We start from the raw sequence: 14,212 nt of genomic DNA, 5'->3' as shown, positions 1-14,212 counted from the left end.
TTAATTTTATTTCTTATCACTTTGGGATATCACTGAATAATTCAGATACCATATCACTGCAGTATCACATTATCACATCAACACCGAACATGGACATTCAAGAACACGAGTGTCGAGTAGCCAGTTAAGTATTCAATAGGTGTAAACAGTAAATTTCCTAACGAAACACGAGTATTCGTCATATCGAGTTACAAAATACAAACAAATTTAATATTCAATTACTACTAAAATCATAAATATTTTATAAAACTGTTCAAAATGGCTTCAACATCAGTGTCTAAAGGAACATTTCAACCGGTAAATTTTTCAACTTTTATTGTAATGTTCAAAGTTATTGGTAGCAACTGTTTTACATACCTATTATAGTATTATGTATACAGTTTATACAGTTTAATATTTATGAAAAAAATTTTAAGACAAATAAATAATATTTGTTTAATTCACACATCAATTATAATCTTTTTTTGTTAGGTATTTGTTAACACCACTAGATATCGATATTTCCATTTTCATTTTTAAATTGTAAAATTCATAAACACTTAACAATATAATAGATTACACTATTTAATTTAACGGATTAAATTATATTATTGATAGATTTGCCTATTATAAATGAATTATTATTATAAATATAGTAGTTGCATTATGATATTTATACTTTATATTGACAAATAGGATTCTGATGTCCATATTACATTTGAAGATCAACAAAAAATCAACAAATTTGCAAGGCTTAATGCACGAGTTGATGAATACAGAGATGAATTAAAAGCAAAACAAGTAAGTTAGTTTTTCTTAAGTAATCAAAATTATAAAATCTTAGTTACTTGTAAATTAAGAATGTAAAGACATTGGTAAACTGTCCAATTTTGTATTTAATTGTATTATTTTGTAAACTAAAATAACATTTAATATAATTTGATTTTTATGTAATAAAAAGTCAAAATATGAAAATATTTAACACAAAAAATGGTATTTTCAATTTTCCATTAATTTTTAATTACTTATCAATGATCACAGTACCAGTTGTAAATATAACCATATTATAGGTTTATTATATATATTTTTCGAAATTGTAATTAATAATTCATCTAATAATCTTCATGGTTCTTTTTGGATAAAATTGAATACAATGTACGTTTTAATGTATTTTAAGTCTCAACATTGTATTTAGTAGCTAAAGGAGTGTTAAACATCAACCAATAAGATAATGGGTCATATTTTAGACTATGATATGTCAGATAGTGTTAATTCAATATCCATTTATAGTTTTTCATTTTTAGCAAGTATGTGTTTAAATTATTCTTTATTATAACCCCAAATTTCTTAAACTTCATTTAACTTGTTTGTTGTATTTTCCACTACTGCAAAACTTTCAATTAATGAGATTTTATGTTTTTTTTTTTTGTCAAGAAATATGTTTGCTCTGAAATATTTACAAAATAAGTGAATATTAGTACATTTGAAACTATGTATTTACATCAAAATCTGTAAAATAAAAGTTTCCGTTATCTAGGGTGTTATGAAACATGATTAATGATTATTTTAAATCAGAATTAAGAATTTTGCATTTAATCAAATTATGTATTTATATTAAAATCTGCGCCCTAATTATAAACAAAAATACTTACAATCTATTTCTGTAACTCTAAAATCAACTTATCTTTAATTTATTTATTTAGACAACATTAAAGAACCTGGAAGATGCTTCTGAAGAGTTAATGTTATTAGACGAAGATGATTGTCCTAATCTACCATACCTTTCTGGAGAAACTTTTGTATATTATAATCTAGAAACTGCACAGGTATGAAAGATATAAATTCTATTATTACAATTTATAATAAACAATAATTTCTACAATCATTTGATGTGATATTTGCATAGAATAATTTAGAAGAACTGAAAAAAACTGTTGGAAAAGAGATGAAGGATATTGAAACAAAACTCAAAGATATTTCATCTACTATGAGCGATCTAAAAACACATTTATATGGAAAATTCGGTAACAATATAAACTTAGAAGCTGAAGATTAAAAAAAAATATGTTTATTTCTTTATTATAATATAATAAAATGTCTTATTAAACTAAAAATTGTAATCACATAAGTATATTTATATATAAAAAAACTTGTAACCCAGCTTTCAATTAATAAAAAAATATATAAACTTAATTTAGGTTAAACTTATAATTTTATTTATACATTTTATACCTATTTTAAAAAAATTAGTATTAACATAATAACAACAATAAACAATTTAAAAACAACTATAAAATGTGTTCTTTTATTCATCGATTATGGTAATTAAAAAAAATTCAAGGTTTATCAGTTAAAAATGGTTTGGTCATTGATTCTTAAAATATTACTACTTGAACCCAAATATTTGGAAATTCAAGCTCTATAATGTGTTAGATATGCTAAATGATTGATAAATAAAAATAACTACAATGTTTAACTGAAATTCTATTTTTCTGTACAGGCATTTTGATGTTGGCATTTGTATTTTACAAGATACAAAATTAAGGTTCAGAAACATTGTAGCATATTGAGAATAACTGTGTTTAAACTTGATAATTTATGAGCTGTTGATATAATATTTTTATCATGTAATAATTAAGAAACAGTTATAAAAATTTATTTGGCCTTGTACTTAGTGGCCGTGGTGGACCGACAACATTAATGGTGTCACAGTACCACATACTAAGCACAACAATTGTAGTGGGTTAAAAGTATCAGTGCCACCTCTAGAAGCTTTGACCATCAACTCTGGAAGTACATGAACTGTAGCTACGTACAAAAATGTTCCTGCACTGAACAACATGGCAGCTCCAGTGGCATTCATGGACGATAATGTTTCTTTACTCTCCTGAAATGTATTACCACAATAATTAAATAACTGTAAACATAAAGTATAATTTATTCAGCAAATATCTGTATCAAATTTCAAGTACCTGTCCTATGCAAAAGAAAGTGAGTAGTGCACCCACCGGTGCAGCCATAGAAAATACTAACAGGTGTCTACGTATTCTTTTTTTGTCAAGTCCATGGTGTAATAGAATGGTGACTAAACCAAAGGCTGCTGGTGCTTTATGTAACATTATTGCAATAAAAACTATCATTTCCACTTCTGTTTGAGTCGAGGCAGCTGCAGCACCCAAAGCGATACCATCAGCAGCAGCATGCACCACAAGACCCAGGGTAGCTGTCATACTACCAGAGTTACGACTGGCTAATCCGGCTTCTACATCTTTGAAAATATAGTATAAGTCTCCAAAAATAAATCTTTAAAAACTCACAAATTTAATATATATTGGTTGTCAAGACATTTTTAGATACTTGCCTTTTGTATATTTTGATGACAGTTGATCTACTAGCAACATTAGTGTAAATCCTAATACTAATGTAACTCCAATTACTGAATGAAAATTAACTTCACTAAAATCTACTGAGACTGTTATATTATCAGCAGCTGTAAAAATCAATTCAAATACAAAATTAGTGACATATTAATTATGTAAGTGAATGATATAGATTAAATTGATAGTTGTAAGTCTTTCAGGCACGTGTACAAGTAGAGGCGAGATAAGGGTTCAAACCTCTCTCCACCCCCTACATTTTAGGAAAATTATTAAGTAAATCGATGTACAGTAAAAGTGGTTTTGTCAATAAGGAAAACAAATATAATTTTAGTTTTGTTAATAATTAAACGTTTTAATTTAAAATATAGCGATATCACGCACACCACATTGCCATCATAATATAAATTACATTCTCTTAAATGAAAAATAAATAGATTCATAATTTAAATTATGTAAATTTCTTATTAGATTAACAAATATGAAAATCCAAAAACAAAAAATATAACTTTCTGTGTACGTGCCTGAAGTCTTTAAAATATAAGCATAAATTAATTTACGTTAAGGATAATGTTTTAATTATAGTATTGTTAAAATAAGCAGTAGTGACATAAAAAATACATAAAAATAAAGTGATTTGTATAAGGGTAGAAAAAATATGAGATTACATCTGTAATAGGTAGATTACCAAAATATTACATATTATTCAAGCTCAACTAGGTATTGTAAAAAATTTAAAAATGTATTAGTTTGTTATTGACGTATCAAGCTTGTAATTATTAGACAATACACATTTAATTTAACGATTTATATTTTTAAAAAGAAAGTAGAGTAATTTTGTACACTGAAAAATTAATAATTTCAATACAATACAAATAGACATTTGATGAACTATATCTGCAACTAAAAGACATTGTTGTGTTTGAAATCTGAATGATAGCAGAAATCTTATCTAATTAATTATATAAAAACATACAAGACTTAGAAAAAAAATAGAGGACTACCTATAGGACACTATCATTATTCAATCATAAATTATAATTAAGTATATTATACATAAAAGTAATATTAATTAGCATAGTAAATGTTTTATAATTTTATTTATTAGGTATCAGTACTTTTTAAATTTGTTTATTGTATAGTGACCTTCTTTTGAATAAGAAAATTTTGGATAAACTAAAGAATGAACAATAAATTCAAATATGAAAAAGTTAGGTAATTAGTAACATTTTTATTTATAAGCGATGCATTCTAGAGTCTAGACTTAAGGAATACAAATATAACAATTACACAAGATCATCAAAATGGGATAAAGAAAACACTTTCAGAAATTACTACCACTATCAGAATATGATTAATAAGTGATGTTCTTTATTCTTTATAGACTAAATACCATAATTATTCAATATACATAATATAATATTGATAATACAGTAAAACCTCATTAATCTGGAATGATTGGGGCTCTAGGTTGTCCGAATTAAACAAAACAACCAAAAATTGTAAATTATAAATTTAAGAAAATTTTAATCTAATATAAAGAACTAACTACTTTTAACTTAAAAAAATATTACATAGTAATATTACAATCATTGCAAATATATGAATATAGCATTAAGGCACATCTTTATTATTCATATTTGACATGCTTACTGCTTTGAAAAGACTGCTAATCTTTGGTTTTCTTCCTTTCACAATCTTTAATGATTAACTCTCGAAGATGCCTTAGATGCTCATAATACGCAGATATGTTTTCATCGTCGTTATCTTCAACATATTTAATGACAATGTTTAGATGATCTTTAATTTCACCAAGTTTTTGCTTAGGTTTGATATTATTTTCTGCTTCATCTTGATCACATTCATCTGTTTCAGAGCTTTCTGCAGTGGTCATATTTTCAACAATCTCTTCTGCTGTTAAAATATGATTATCCAGATCATATTCATCTGCTTCTAGCCAAAACTCAATGTCTTCCAGTGTAACTGATTTTTCACCTCCTCGGAGGAAGATTTTGTGAAAATCCTCCGTTTCCAAGTCAGCCATATCTGGTTCAACCTCTTCATTTATTAAAAGTTTTTTCCATGAGTTAATCAAAGTTAAAGGTTTTATATCTTTGACAGCAGATGCAAAATTGTAAATCATGGATTTGATATTGTGATCTTTGAGATTCTGTAACGTTTTATAACCTCTTTTATCCTCTTCTCCTGCACCTGGTTCATCAACTTCCAAAATTTCATTTAAAAACTTCTTTTTGTATAGACGCTTGGCTGTGTAGATGACACCTTGATTCATAGGCTGAATCGGAGAGGTTGTGTTTGCTGGCAAAAACATGCATGTGATCTTTTTATCATCACTAGTAAGCTGTTCAACTTGTGGATGTGCTGGGCAATTATCCAGTAGAACTAAGGCCTTCACTTTATTGTCAGGAATTTTCAAAATTTCTGTTTGATATCTTTTAATTTCTGGCACTGCTTTTTTGTGAAACCAATCTATTGTAATGTCTGAAGTGAACCGTGCATTTTTAGAGTTGTAGTAGTGAACTGGTAACTTGTCCATAATATTTTTTATAGCATGTGGTTTTTTATTTATTCCTACAATCACAGGTTTTAACATATGATTTCCATCAGCATTAGCGCACAGCAGTACAGAAACTCGATCTTTACTGATCTTCCAACCAGGTGTGCTTGTATGAGCTTTGGACACTTGGGTACTATCTGGTAATGCTCTCCAATATAACGCTGTCTCACCATAATTATACAGTTGCGAAGGCAGTATGTTTTCGGTTTTTAAAATGTCACTCAGTTTTTTCCTGAATGTCTCAATAGTTTCATTGTCAGTACTGAGACTTTTACCACATATATTTTTATTTGTTATATTGTGACGCCTTCTAAACCTAAACAGCCACCCAGAACTGGCTTTAAAGTTATTTATGTTCAACTGTTTAGCTAATCTATCAGCTGCAGCCTGAATTTCAACTCCACGGATTGCTAATCCAGAAGAACGAAGTTGACAAATCCATTTGTAAACTGCATCATCAAGGGATTGATCTAGTGGCAACCGCATTCTTTTTACAGCACTTGTTTCTTTTTCCATATTAAATTTTAGAACAAAGTTTCTTATATCATCTTTTTTCTTTCTTATATCCGAGACGGTTTGTTTGGCAATACCATATTGAGCACAAATACTTAACACAGAAGCTCCCTTTTCGAGTTTTTCTATTACACATAGTTTATCATTAAGAGAAAGAGATATATGTTTACGCTTTTTACCTTGATTAGCTTTACTTAACGACATCACAATGGTATGTATAAAACAGCCGAAGTATGGAGTTGAATCAAATACGTATGGATAACAATTAGATAACGTTAATGACAATTGGTATTGATAAATAAGTAATCACAATAACCTGCATTCATGGACAATTTATAGAATTCGTTTTTATGTTTAGTTTCATCTACGGCATAAAATTTATGAGTTTTAAATAACTGTCTGGATTAAGCAAATTCCGGACTAATGAGATCAGGATAAATGAGGTTTTACTGTACATTCATACCTATAATGTAGCATTAAGTTATAAGTTTATTGAAAAGATTAATGTTTTTTATGTTGTGTAGGGGCAATAGCAAATAAAAAACCAGCATCAGAGAATTATATAAATTATAGGTAAACCATAATTTATGAATTATTTGAGCATGAGTTAATAAAATTACACTTCCATATGTTAACACAATGAATCTCAGTGTTTTCTAATTTCTATTATAGTATTGTGCACTCTTTGGTAGTTAATGGACATATTTTGACAGTGCATAACATTTATGGTAGTTCTTTTCAATGTTCAAAATTATCTAACTCTATAGTACACCTACATATAAATCAATGAACAAACTTTTGTGAGGTGCCACAGTCGAGTAGAGGGAATGGATTCCTTCAGGTATTATCACAGCTAACGCAGTACCGACAAGGAGGCCAGCTCCGAATAGGGATACGAGTTCCAATTTGGCCTACGAAACACAATATAAGTATTTGATATTACAATAGTTGTGCACGAGCATGAATCATTCTCACTTCAGACATTGACATCACTAGTGGAACACTGCCAGATAAGTAACTGGCCACCAGCATTAGGACAGACAGCAGCATCAGGAACGTCGATTCATCCATGGCGGCGAGTGTCGAATAAAAACAATCACAGATTTAAAACGGAAATACAGACGTGCATTCGGTTGTGGTAGCTTTAAACCGACAACAGTGGTGAGCACCAAACGCGGGATTTTGTTTTCTCTTTAGGAACACAAAAAACATGTTTACACATTCGGCTGTTTTATTTAATTAACTGGTAAACTCAATCACGACTAATGATTGTTATTTTAGTAGAGTAAACAACAGACGACGGGAGAGAATTTTTTTTTTAAATTGTGCTACGCCGCGTCGCCGCCACATAGTTGCATGATAGCTGAGCTGTTACACTTATTGGGTCATAGGTACCATTACCTATTTAAAAAATATAATATTATAACCAATATTATAATCATACGAAGAGAAATATCAACAATAATTATTATTATATATAATAATGTTTAATAAACGCACTGATAACGGATATCCAACCACGGTTGGAGCCACGATTTAAGACCTATTATTTTTATCATATACAACCTGTTCGTTATTATCTTAAATCATAGTTTTAAATTTTCTGGCATGGTTACGATGTTGTTTATATGTGTACATTAGGTATTATTATACATAATATTATTAACTATTTCGGGTATTTCCAGTGATTAAGTACCTAACGATTGATTTAAATCTATATTCTTTTCAATTAAATTATATTAATATTTCTTTCTATACTCTACAGTCTACAGAGTACAGATTGAAGATTCTATTAAATCAAAAGTAAGTGCCATACTACCGTTGAACATGGATTTTATGTCAACGGATTTTGATCTGGCAGAAAACGTATTTTATTTCCACAATGCTGATATACAAAGTTTGGCGTTCGTGCTTGACTGGGATACAAAAGATAAATTCTATTCGACATTATTAAGGGTGAGTATCGTTATTTGGTTCATATCTATATTATAATGCAGAATGATTTACCTAGAATGTTCACCTCTATTTTTTCATTTACTAATGAATTTGTTGAAGAAATAGTTCAAGTTCTGATTATTGACATTTTAATAAGTTATCTATATTTAAATAGGTACTATATTTTAAAATTCTTGAGATTTTTGTTATGAGTACCTACTTAAGAAATACCTCGAGGAATACCCTGTGGCTATACAAACTACAAACTTCTGTTTTTTAAATGAGAATTCTCTTTTTTACAATAAATTATTTAGCAAATAAATTTTCTGAATATGTAAATGTGTACAAATTTGAACGAACAGTTTTGGAGTTTTTAATTTTGGGTGCTAGGTCCATGATAACGGGTCTGAAAAATGGAGTTTATTGTGACTTGGAAATTTTTAATAATTGATATTAATTTATCAACATTTATAATTTATAAAAATTGATCAAATATTATAAACACTACCTAGATCCAATATTACATTTATTTTATATACTTTTAAAACCATTTTTAAGGACTATTATCTTTATTATTAACATTTTTAATGATTTTAAAATTAGGTACTCATTTAGATTTTTGAATTAAAAACAAAATAACGTACAATAAAAAAGTAGGTTCTCATTTAAAAAACCAAAGTTAGCATTATTGCTTTATATTCTTTAAGAAGATGCCACATCTTCATGTTTTGTCAGACTTATGAATATTATTATTTTTAAGTGAGTTATATAGCTATGTAAAGTATTACAACTTTTAAATTTTAATATTTTAATATTAATAAAAGTCTTAGGTAATATTCTTACCTTTAAGTTTGATAAAAAGTAATTTTACTAAAGCTAAAAATATAAAATAGATTCTGTTGAACACAAATTTACTATTTTATATGTATGTAAGTTGGAAACTCAATCACATATTTGCTTATCTCTTAAAAGGTAGAAATAATTTCAAGAATTTGAATACACCTACCTACTTATAGTCGTTAAGATTATTGAACAATTCCTAAGGTTTGAGTTTGAATAAATTCATTAAGTACTAAATAAAAAATGATATTGAATATGCATGGTAATCATATTATACATGTATATATTACACATAATATTTATATACAGTATGTGTTAGAATTCCCATTTCATCCTTAGTGTGTACATTTTTGACAAAACAATATCTTTTAATGCTTTTTTTTATTATTATTGAAAAGAAAATTCTAATTGTATTCCTATACCTAGCAAAAGTTAAATTTTTTTTTTTTGCAATTTAGTGTTTTTAAAACAATAAGAAATTATTAAAATTCAATTTCATTGTGAAAATACTCTGTAGTGAATAACATTAGTAATTACTAATAGCACTTACTGTTAGAATTTTGTAAAAACACACAAAACGTACGTATTTAAAAAATTAAAACTCAATTCCTCTTGGCGATACTCTGTCTTAGTCTTTGTCTAACGTCCGTGAGACGACAGATGTGTTCTTTGCCAAAAATACCAATTGATTCAATGAAGTGGTAAGAATTCTAAAAACGGATTTGAATTTTTTAACAAATATATTTGAGTTTGAGTTTTCCACATTTTTGATTTTTTGGTTTTAACTTATCTAAAGATAAAATTTGACAATTTTTTAGTTACAGTTTTTAGGAGTTAGGGGGTGTAAGGGTAATATAAAAAATGTGGGTAATTTCATCTAAATTAGACGTCTTGACAACAAATTCAAATCTATTTTCAGAATTCGTATCGCTTAACTGTATTAAAATCGGTAGGTACGTTTGTAAAAAAAACATCTAAAATCCTATGTCACTCGTAAGTTAGTTAAAAATAGAAGATCACCAGGTGGAATTCCTTTAGAGGACGCTTCGCCCACATATGTTGTCTTCATCTAACAAACATACATTACAGTAAAAAACTAAAAACTGTTTTTCGCAGGTAAGGACCACTTGGACTGTAGTCCAACTGTCCGAGTTAACTACCAAATTTTGACACTAGAATTAGAAAATTTTGGATTATAAAACATCGTTATTACTTTTTTGATATCAGAACTACAATACGAGTTATTCAAGTTTGAAAAACACAAAATTAATGGGTTTTGAAACGATAAAAACTTTTTTTGTAGTTCTGATGTTGAAAAAATAAAAACAATTTTGCATAGCTAAAAATCTCCTCTTTCTAGTGTGAACGTTTGGTTGCTTAACTTTGACTATAACCAGAGTGGTCCTTGCCCTCAAGAAACGGTTTTTACTATTTTGTGTATTGTAAGATAGAGACAACACATGTGGGTAAAGTGTCCTCTTAAAACTTTAATATTTATTATTTTGTTCTGCTAACTTGTACCTAGTGCTTGAAATCTTTTATGCAATGTGTATAATGCAAATAGAAGGTAGCAAAATTTTTCGACTTGTTTTTTTTTTTTTTTTTGATTGAATTAGTTGTTTATTGCCAAGGTGAACAGTTTTTATAACTTTTTAATTCTTACCTGTTTTTATATTTTTATTAATCTTTATATTTAAATTAAATTTTATTTTAACAGAAGTCCTATGCAGATATACTAGATGTACCAAATGATCATTCAATGGTACTTGCAAAACCAGGAAAAACCAATTATTTTCATTTAAAGATTCCAGCATTTGATATTAAATATATTGAAGATTGCTTTAAAATCAAAGACTTCCCAGATCCAACCAAATATTTGTGAGTATAAAGAGTATTTCCATTATTGTTTTTTGTTCATTAATCATAAATTTCTGTATGAGAGGGGATTGTGGGATACAACATACAACTCAATTTTTCTAATTACTTTGTTGTAATTTTTATATGCTTAAGCATTTATAAACTTCTGAACAGTTTCAATAATACTCCACCATGTCCGTCTATTATAATAATTATAGTAAAATTTTTATTTGTTTTATTAGTAAATAATAAATGTATTTTAATACCTATTACATTTAAATTTCAAATTGATCTACAACCAGTAATTACATAACTTCAATATGTGTGATGCGCATTAGATGACTACTGTGGTATCAGCATATCTCTGGTACCCACTGAAATCATAAAGATCAAAGTATTTTTCTCTAATGAAACAATGAGTTTACTTAACATGTTGTTAAATAAAAACTGGTCAACTTATTGTTAATAATTTTTCTCTTTGAAAAAATTCTCATAAATTTAAACAATTTTTTTATTATTGTTCTTTTTTTTTTACCATAGCTTTTGCATATTATATACTTTTTCTAAATAATTAGTCCTATCTACTACTATAATTCATCCAAATGTTTTTCTAACATTTTATGGATGTCATAGTCTAGCAATACTTAAAAATATAAATAAAAGACAATTGACATAATTTATATTATTATATTATTACACATATTATATTATATCCTTATTTGCATTAAGAGTGTAATTGATGTAATGAAAAGTACTACTTTGTATCTTATGTTAGACTAAATAATTATATTGATTAAGTGTTTTAGAAGAAAAGATTACATTTCAAAATTATGATAACTATTTATTTTTTGTTTTTATTTTATAGAATTAAAAACACTAGTCCTGCAAGTTATACAAAAAATGATATTTTTGATTGTTGGCTCTATCAAAATAAATCATGGTCTGATTTAGTCTCAATTTCAGAAAACAAAAATGATAATCATAAGATTATTTCGTCATCTACTAATCTCATTTCTAAAGCCAAAAGGTATGTATTGAAACATATTGACACACACACATACAAAGTAAACTCAGTTATTTCAACAAAGCAATTTTGTATATCCAGTAATCCAGCTCTATTTTACTTATTTATTTTTTGTTATAACCATAAAATACTGTTTACATTAATATATATGCATTTAATATTACTTATATTTAAGAGGTATCAGGCAAGAGAGATTATAACTTTCTAATCACATCATTCGATGGATCGTTGGTTTAGGCCATATTTATGCTATGTGAAAGAACACATTGTCAACTAGGAATTCAAAAATTAACCTCTTGGCTCTATTAGTGCCACAGATAAAATGGTTTTATCCAGTGGCACTGAAATCTATGTCTCAACCTCTTTTGAAAAATGTGGCTGGTATTTATTTTATACCCTTTATTGAATACTTTTTTACGTCAATGGGTATTAAGGCCACAAAGTTTTGAAATTGTCCGACCACATTTTAAAAACTTTGACGTCACTGATTTTGTCCATGTCATGTTCCTACTATTTAAATTTAATTTTTACTTTAAGTTATTATTTTTTTTATATGTATTAAAAGTTATTAACTTAAAAATAAAATTTTACATCAAACATAGATACAGATTGATGATCATGATTATTCATAATACATAAGGGTAGGAAATAAAATTAAAATGTTTTGTTAATTGTTATTTTCATCTTATTATTATTAATTTATTTTGTAGTCGGTTAGATGTATGAATCTTTTTTAAATACAAGTATATATCTCATTCCATGGAATACTTTCATATAATGTTGGCTTACAACCCCCCCCCCTCCCCCCGGAACACATTGTATATTAATGTAAATGAAAAATTTTTATAACTCAATGACGCAAATTTAAATTTTATATTATTGAATAAAAATTATTTTAATTTTAGATCTAATGATGATTTTGATGATATTATGATGTCTAATGATCAGAAAATTAAAAAAAAGTAAATATTACACATTTATTTATTAGTGTATATAATATTATAATTATCGTATTTTGTTTAAATCATTTTTATGAAGCACGAGAATGCCTTATTCGCATAAAGAAGAGATAAGTATTGTGAAATACATAATCAAAAACAATTATGCTTTCAACGTCACCGGGGTAACAATGTGGCAAAAAATGGAACGTGACAGAGTAAGCTAATAAAATGTATTTGTATGTATTTAACTTGAACTAACTTTTCAAAAAAATTAAAATATTTACTTAATTTCTTGAATTCTTAATGTAATTCAAAATCTAAATTTATTCCTTTGTTAAATATTTAAATATGTAATAATACACTATTAAATAATAATAATTTTTATTGTCATATATTTTTGTAACTAGTTAAAAAAAAACATATTTCTCTATTTTATAGGTATGTAAATATCGTACATGGCAATCTATGAAACAAAGATATGTAAAACACATAAAATATGATTTAAATTCAGGAAATCATAGATTTCCATTTCTTTCACCAGAAGAATTGAAACTTTTACGACTAGGGTTTGTACCTACTTTATTTTATATTTTAATATTTATATATTATATTATAATGTAATTAAAATAATTTTTATTTTAGTTTAAATATTGAAAAAATAGATAAGGAAGAAAAAGATGCTATGAAATCCCGATTCCTTGAACAACGAATGCATGATTCCGATTCAGATAGCTCTTAAAAAATTTCATCAACAATACAATTTACACATAACATAAGCTATTATGTATTTTAGTTTATAGCTGTCTTTTTAGATAAAGTGGTTAAAACCTTATATGATATCAACATATTTTTATTAAAATCAATTATGATTAAAAGTTTTAGGTGATTAAGTTATATTGTATAGTTATAAACAAATTTGTATGTAAAAGAACAAGTATTAAGAACAACTTAATGATTTATTATTTTTTAAATTTATTTATTGTCATACTGCTATTTAGTTTAATTTTTCTAAAAAAAATATTTTTAATGCTGTAAATTTAAAATTACAGATTAAAAATTTATACCAGTAAGTAGCAGTTGATTTGTCTGTTTTTTTTCTACTTGAGCTTGTTCAAAATTAAACTAGTCATTAATTAAATATAAAAAAATAATTATAATTATGAAAAAA

At 26.8% G+C, this 14,212-nt stretch overlaps 3 protein-coding genes across 5 annotated transcripts; 2 read left to right on the top strand and 1 right to left on the bottom strand.

Annotated features, from left to right (window-relative positions):
• The first annotated feature begins 19 nt into the window (after positions 1-19).
• LOC114128023 (probable prefoldin subunit 4) lies at positions 20-2,275 on the top strand. The gene is made up of 4 exons (XM_027992429.2): positions 20-297; positions 676-780; positions 1,683-1,805; positions 1,886-2,275. The coding sequence occupies exons 1-4, from the start codon at positions 259-261 to the stop codon at positions 2,033-2,035; spliced, it is 417 nt and encodes a 138-aa protein (XP_027848230.2). The 5' UTR covers positions 20-258; the 3' UTR covers positions 2,036-2,275.
• Positions 2,032-7,848, bottom strand: LOC114128020 (zinc transporter ZIP9). 2 transcript variants are annotated; one of them, XM_027992426.2, is made up of 5 exons: positions 7,423-7,848; positions 7,244-7,358; positions 3,341-3,469; positions 2,952-3,247; positions 2,032-2,866 (listed from the first exon to the last, which is right to left on the bottom strand). In XM_027992426.2, the coding sequence occupies exons 1-5, from the start codon at positions 7,516-7,518 to the stop codon at positions 2,651-2,653; spliced, it is 852 nt and encodes a 283-aa protein (XP_027848227.2). In that variant the 5' UTR covers positions 7,519-7,848; the 3' UTR covers positions 2,032-2,650. The 2 variants fall into 2 exon arrangements, with proteins under 2 accessions (XP_027848227.2, XP_027848226.2); XM_027992425.2 differs by lacking the exons at positions 2,032-2,866; positions 2,952-3,247; positions 7,244-7,358; positions 7,423-7,848 and adding an exon at positions 5,010-7,214.
• A 156-nt stretch (positions 7,849-8,004) lies between these two features.
• Positions 8,005-14,212, top strand: LOC114128021 (uncharacterized). 2 transcript variants are annotated; one of them, XM_027992428.2, is made up of 8 exons: positions 8,005-8,139; positions 8,213-8,403; positions 10,940-11,100; positions 11,945-12,106; positions 13,009-13,065; positions 13,142-13,259; positions 13,483-13,610; positions 13,687-14,212. In XM_027992428.2, the coding sequence occupies exons 2-8, from the start codon at positions 8,275-8,277 to the stop codon at positions 13,781-13,783; spliced, it is 852 nt and encodes a 283-aa protein (XP_027848229.2). In that variant the 5' UTR covers positions 8,005-8,139; positions 8,213-8,274; the 3' UTR covers positions 13,784-14,212. The 2 variants fall into 2 exon arrangements, with proteins under 2 accessions (XP_027848229.2, XP_050054797.1); XM_050198840.1 differs by having other exon boundaries at positions 8,061-8,088.

This window comes from Aphis gossypii, chromosome 1, assembly GCF_020184175.1.
Source record: "Aphis gossypii isolate Hap1 chromosome 1, ASM2018417v2, whole genome shotgun sequence".
Classification (NCBI taxonomy): domain Eukaryota; kingdom Metazoa; phylum Arthropoda; class Insecta; order Hemiptera; family Aphididae; genus Aphis; species Aphis gossypii.
This window is presented reverse-complemented; position numbering and strand designations above follow the sequence as displayed.

Excerpts from the sequence above, each read along its gene's own strand:
- LOC114128020 (XM_027992425.2), bottom strand. The coding sequence starts at position 6,651 with ATGTCGTTAAGTAAAGCTAATCAAGGTAAAAAGCGTAAACATATATCT.
- LOC114128023 (XM_027992429.2), top strand. The coding sequence starts at position 259 with ATGGCTTCAACATCAGTGTCTAAAGGAACATTTCAACCG. Across the intron at positions 781-1,682 it reads ATGAATTAAAAGCAAAACAA|ACAACATTAAAGAACCTGGA; the intron begins GTAAGTTAGTTT and ends TTATTTATTTAG. Across the intron at positions 1,806-1,885 it reads ATAATCTAGAAACTGCACAG|AATAATTTAGAAGAACTGAA; the intron begins GTATGAAAGATA and ends ATATTTGCATAG.
- LOC114128021 (XM_050198840.1), top strand. Across the intron at positions 12,107-13,008 it reads CTCATTTCTAAAGCCAAAAG|ATCTAATGATGATTTTGATG; the intron begins GTATGTATTGAA and ends TTTTAATTTTAG. Across the intron at positions 13,611-13,686 it reads TTGAAACTTTTACGACTAGG|TTTAAATATTGAAAAAATAG; the intron begins GTTTGTACCTAC and ends TTTTTATTTTAG.